This window comes from Cynara cardunculus (genome assembly GCF_001531365.2).
Source record: "Cynara cardunculus var. scolymus isolate 2C chromosome LG 12, CcrdV1, whole genome shotgun sequence".
Taxonomy (NCBI): Eukaryota; Viridiplantae; Streptophyta; class Magnoliopsida; order Asterales; family Asteraceae; genus Cynara; species Cynara cardunculus.
In genome coordinates this window covers 15,815,178-15,821,420 of record NC_037539.1, presented here as the reverse complement: position 1 = coordinate 15,821,420, position 6,243 = coordinate 15,815,178, and the positions used below count along the sequence as shown (strand labels likewise).

Sequence of the window (6,243 nt, the reverse complement as noted above, 5' to 3'; positions counted from 1 at the left end):
GAAGCTTTGCTTTCTTATAAATGAAAAATATTTTTTAGACTCGTTAGCTCGTAAGCAAGCACGGTCCATTTATAGGGTGGATAAGCATAAGTTTACGAACCCATTTAAAGGGACTGAGTCTACAACATTTGACCTGTTAGACACAAAAATTAGGTTAATTAGGCCTGCAAATGAATAGCTCTAACATCACTATCACATCGATGGTGGAACCACGTATGTTACTTTTCTGTGCCTTCTTACAATCCGTTTGTTCCTCGTTTGATAGTTGGTTAATAGTACATTTTATGTTTTTGGTTTCATAAAGCTTTCACCTTTATTATTTGGGACCATATAACGCAACCCAACAAATTTATCATGAAAATAAAGACAAATGATGATAAGTTGTTGATATGAAAAGCAAATATCCAAATAATTTGATACAAGATAAAGATATAATCCAACTACTAGTCTTGATAACAAGATATTGAATTCTAACCATACATAATATTAGTTGAACTAAAAATCTTGCCACAATTTTAGGGCAAAAAACCTAAGCATTACACTATGCATCAAATGTCATACACAAGACAATTCAATCTGTCTATGATCCTTGAAACACCATTTTCTTGATCATAACTCTCTCCAATCTGTAAATTTACACATTCAGTAATGCACAACTAAGTGTAAATGTTTGTATGATATTTATCGATTTAATTATTATTAGTTAAATATACGTAGATTTGTTGCAAAATGATTATTATATACTTTAAACTACAACAGAAAAACATTGTAGCTAGTATGTATAACAGTTGTATTTGTAGCTTCTTTGCAAAATAATCGTTGGAAATTTGCATAAATTTACTCATTTCGACATACTTTAATTCCGTCTTTCTTTTGCATTTTGACCATACTTAGTTTGTAACGTTACAAACACAGTATTTAGAAAACTGATTTCACATTTAAAACGGTCCTTGATAATAGATTAGAAAAAATTGTATAAACTTTCTATGAATCAAAATAGTTGTTGTGCCATCTTTTCCACTTCTAATATCCCATTGACTAACAATGATAGCATAAAACTTGGAACAAATACTTTCCAAATGTGTACATGCATGTAACAACATTCAAACCCCATTATTTTTTGAAAAAAGAAAGATTTTATCCTTCTAATAGTAAATATTATAATTTTTTTTGTTTTTTTCTTCAAAAAATAATCTTTCTTATTTAATTGTAAAAGAAGTAAAAGGGTATACCTGAGCGTGGATGGTATGAAAGACTGTATCGTTAAGAATCGAGAAACTGGCATTGACGACATTGAAGCCTTCTTCATGAATTACACGTATTGTTTCAGTGAACAAGAACTTAAAATCGACCCCCGTGATTAGAATTGCTTCAAGAGATGAGCCGATTTCACGAACATCAATCTGAGGCGTTCTTTGTTGCCCCACCGACAAATTCGAGCTTTTTATTTCCTTTTCATCTCGAATGCTTTCCAGTTTCTTGATTCCCATCAAATTATCCTTTTCTTCATTCATTTTCTCCAGTTTTATTTGCAATTTCTTTATGTAATTTGCAGCTTCTTGTAGTTGATCTGGCAGTGATATCTCTTCCTGCGACATTAATTTACAAGAGCAAAGCTATCACTAACATGGGGATAACTAAACCTAGCAAAGAATTCCAAAACCTCAAGATTTTACCCTAAAGGCGGAAGATTTTTGCCTGAAATTTGAAGAAATAGTAACCCTAAAACCTGTTGATTAGCTCTACGAGAAATCTTGGGTAATTATTGGCTAAATATGATTTTCTTGAAATGTCAATGAGGATGGATCAGACTATATATAATTCATAAAACAAAATTTCAATTACTAAGTTGCCCAAGATAAGAACAAATTGGACATTTTATGTGCCAAATTCTTGGTACATGGAAATTGACCATTCGAGCTTGTTGATTTGCAAGATAACCACAAACTTTTGAGTTCCAATTACTCAATAACTCATCAAAGAAAATTGAACGACAAAAGATTTGTTCAGTGCATAATTTCTAAGCAGTTTGTGTGGTTCTTCAAGAACATTATTGACACAAAAAGATGGAGAAAGAGAGTAAAAACCCTAGAAGAATCATGAGGAACAAGAGAATGGAGTTGTGAGTAAAGAGCCTTCATGTGAATCCTTCTGTTTTTCTCAATGGTTCTTCTGTCAACCCTAGATGACGACGAACTACGATTGCATTCCATGATCACACCTCAATTGATCTCTTCACAAAATTATATATGGAATCTTAAGTGGTTTTATAGCTTCGATGCATTTCTCTTCACTCAAACTGGTCCTTTTATGGTGGTAGCAGACAAACAAGGTAGGGTGAAAACGATTTATTAAAGCAAAAACCCCCCATCCCCATGAATTACTTTTCCCCATTAAAGTAGCTTTTGTGGTATCCATCTTCATCAATTCGGACACTCGTACAGCTTAATCATACGAGTTTCTTGATTCGGTATTTGTAGACTGGAAGTCGTCGCGTACGTACTACGGCTCAATTGTATCACGAGTGTTAAAGTCTCATATCAACTAGACTTGGATTCGTCCTTCTCAAAATACGTTAGAATCTCTTTCGTCTTATTAACTGTCTTTTTTAGAGATCATTCTAGATTTTACATACATCAAATTTGATACAATAAACAATTTTTCTAAAAATACATTCCTTAAAACAACAACAATATGTTAAAAAGGAAAAAACAAATTCAGATCCCATGTCTATGGGGAGCGGATACCCGAAATAATGATGTCCAGCCACCAAAATTCTATTTCCCACTTGGTTAATTTGAAAACCCTTCTAGCCCTCCATGTTTTGGAAAATATCACTTTACATCCCTATAATTTGATCACTAACTAGTTAGCACTCTAACTTTGTTTAATTTTTCTATCTTATGAATTTTTTTACCAAATTAAACTTATCTGGTATATCCTATCCGTAGTTGGTCTAGACAGTTAGGATATGCGTACCTTACTGGTAAGAGGTTGTTCCTCAAAGACCCCTGACATCATGTATATGTAAGGAAGTGAAGGAATATTTCATCATTTTTTTTATTAACCTAGATATCTAACTCACTATGCGAGCCGACTAATCCCAGGGATAGCCCGGAGTCACCGCATTTGAACCTCTGTGGTCACAAGAGAATTTTTATTCCTCCTTGGATTTGAACTTGGGACCTCCTGGTACTTTTGACATTTAGAGCCAAACTCAAACCAATCAAGCACCACCCTTGTTTATGTGTCTTCACTTAATAAGCCTCTTAGTGGGATAATTATCTGTTGCTTGTTGGCATGTACCGCATTAAACATGTTTAATGTTCATTTGTAATGAAGTATGATAAACTCGCTCTACCGTAAATTCCCCCTGTTCAAGATTTTAGGCAAACAAACCCAATGGTCTTGTCGAGACCGGATAACCAGACGTTCACTATGCTTTCTTCCTATGCTACTGATATATCTTTCATTAATTAGACTTATTTTCAAAAATATATCTCGCAAACATCTCTTGTAATATATCATTTTAGTCATCTATGCGGATGAGCACTTTTCACTCATCCGTTCTTTAAAAATAGAAAAAGTGATAAGCGGATTTTATTTTGTCAAGCATATAGCGAACGGAGGTCAACATATATCATCGAAGTCCAACCCTTTCAAGTGTAAGGGGTCAAATGTAATTTACTATTAGTTTTTGCCTGATGAAAAATATATTGGGTTTCCATTGGTTCACTCACCCCTTTTCGTTTCTAATCATAATTACTAAAATACCCTTCATGTTTGATACACTTGGTTGACGACGTTTCACACACTGTAGCACTTTCTTGTGTGTGAAAAGAAACCAATGAAGAAAGAAGAAAAAGTTTGTATTGAATTAATTCATGCATGCCTTTCAAGGCTCCACACTAGTTGGTAGTTATTTTCACACTTCTATTTTCCAATAAAATATTATGTTTAATTATTATAGAATAAAACAAAAAAAATTAAACAGATCCAGTATTCCTTATTTCCAAATAGGAATTACTGGCGACGTATATAAAATCCATCATATACTCTACAGAATATAACGATGTTTTCGTAAAAACATCTGATTTAAGAAAAAAGTGTTTATAAAATAATTTTATTAAAAAATTGACTGTCTCAGAATAATATCAAAAAAGTTTGAGTAAAAAACTATTTTATGACATATGTATATATATATATATATATAATCTTAATAACTTTCGTTCTAAAATTATGGACTACAACTACACGTTTGTCATTGAAAATTTCATGTGATTAAATTCTGCATTAAAATTAAATGCGATTATAGAATACGGTTAATGTATGGATGTACCGACAACTTGGCCCATGAACTAGGTAAAGGTTAACGGGTTATGGTCGTGCATAATCATATGTGATTTTACATGTGAGTTTAGTGTAAAATCATATATGCTTTATTTGAATTGACCTTATGTATATAAGGAGGATCAAACGAGTAGACGGTCAACTTTCGAGGAAGGCAAATCACATATGAGATGACACGTCAATGTTGTCCACTTGTCCTTGGGAGAGGGCAGGTCAGATGTATACTCGGGGCCCACAAGAAATAGAGCCCCAATTTTTTTAGAATACAATACTATAATGGTAGTCAAAATAATTAGTAAATAAAAGATAATTTTTTTTAGAATCTAATAGGACCAAAAAATAATTTCGTATTATTTAAGGGTTGTGGATTCATAAATAAACTAACCAAAATATGGATAAATCCAAGCAAATTTTTCTTAAACCCAAGCGATCTTTTGGTGACGAAACGTATAACTTGTACAAATCTTTCCATTTTCCAAGTCGAACCAATCCATTCGTTCGTAGAGGTATTTGGGTCGCGATACTGCGAGGATGAGCTAACTCCAAAAACCCGTCCTCAGTTCGAAGACATCCTAACAGACCTGTAGACTTGAGCAGTAATGAGGGATTTTTTGAGATCGATTCACATTTGACATATACATATATTAATTAATTAGATTGGAAAATAAAATATGTGAAAAGTAAAAAGTTATTTGATTGTTCATTTTATAATATTGCTTATTGTCTCTCTAGGGTTTTTTTTTATCTTAAACTACTTGCCTATAAATCTTGATATATTCTCCATCATTCATCTCCCACTAATTCTTTTGATTACGTCGTCCGCACGAAAACTATTTTTGTATTAAAAATATAGTAGATTTCTTATTATTAACTATGAAAACTCATAAATTTTTAAAAAAATTACCAACTATATGAGACAGTCCATCTTATATCTGTTATTAGGATTTGAAAATTATTCTTCTTTTTCATACATTATTGACTCCTTATTTCCTAAAATTTACTGGATGAATTTCAAGTACTCTCATATTTCCAAAACAAGAATAAAATCTTAAGTTGTAACTACTATGGCCTTTTGATTATAAGATTGATAGTTTGGAAAAGGTCTGTTTTTACCCTAAAAGTTTAAAATGGTGATGAAAAACTTTAACATAGATGAAAACCTGACTCATTTATATTGATTTACATAAAATGTTACCCATAATAGTCTATTTTATTAACCTGGATATCCAACCCGCTATGCGAGCCGATTAATCCCAGAGCGACCACCTGCTTTGTAGATAGCCCGAAGTCACCGCATTTGAACCTCCGTGGCCACAAGGGGATTTTTATTCCTCCTTGGATTTGAACCTGAGACCTCKTGGTACTTTTGATCTTTGGAGTCAAGTTCAAACCAATCAGACACAACCCTTATGGTTCAGAATAGTCAATATTATGACCTCAAACAATGTCAATCTATATATTAAAGGTATATCATAGGATGTTTTTTATGGTAGAACAGATTGATGATGCTACGTAACTAATATGGTAAATAATATTAATTTAAAAATTGTTATTGATTGAATTTACTTCTAGGAATATTCATAAAACCGGTTTGTATGAATTATTAATATTTTTTGAATTCAATGTTATTTCTAATGATAAAAACGATAGACTAATTTTATTTTCGTACTTATCAAGGGTCTTTTTCTATCTTTTGCCTAGGGCTTATGAAAAGTTAGGAACGAGACTGCAACACATCTAGAAGGACACACATGACTCGTGTATGCAATAGTTGGTCAAATCATCGTATTTTTATTTCATGTGATTTTACTCTAGAACCACGTGTAATTTGACTAGTTTTGCATTTCTTGTAAGTTTATTGTGTCTTCTTTCGAACTATATTAATTAGAGCAA

At 32.3% G+C, this 6,243-nt stretch overlaps 1 protein-coding gene across 1 annotated transcript; it reads right to left on the bottom strand.

Moving 5' to 3' along the window:
* Window positions 1–406: 406 nt before the first annotated feature.
* Window positions 407–2,263, bottom strand: LOC112523464 (transcription factor bHLH162). The gene is made up of 3 exons (XM_025133081.1): window positions 2,088–2,263; window positions 1,233–1,589; window positions 407–626 (listed from the first exon to the last, which is right to left on the bottom strand). The coding sequence occupies exons 1-3, from the start codon at window positions 2,211–2,213 to the stop codon at window positions 549–551; spliced, it is 561 nt and encodes a 186-aa protein (XP_024988849.1). The 5' UTR covers window positions 2,214–2,263; the 3' UTR covers window positions 407–548.
* Window positions 2,264–6,243: the final 3,980 nt, after the last annotated feature.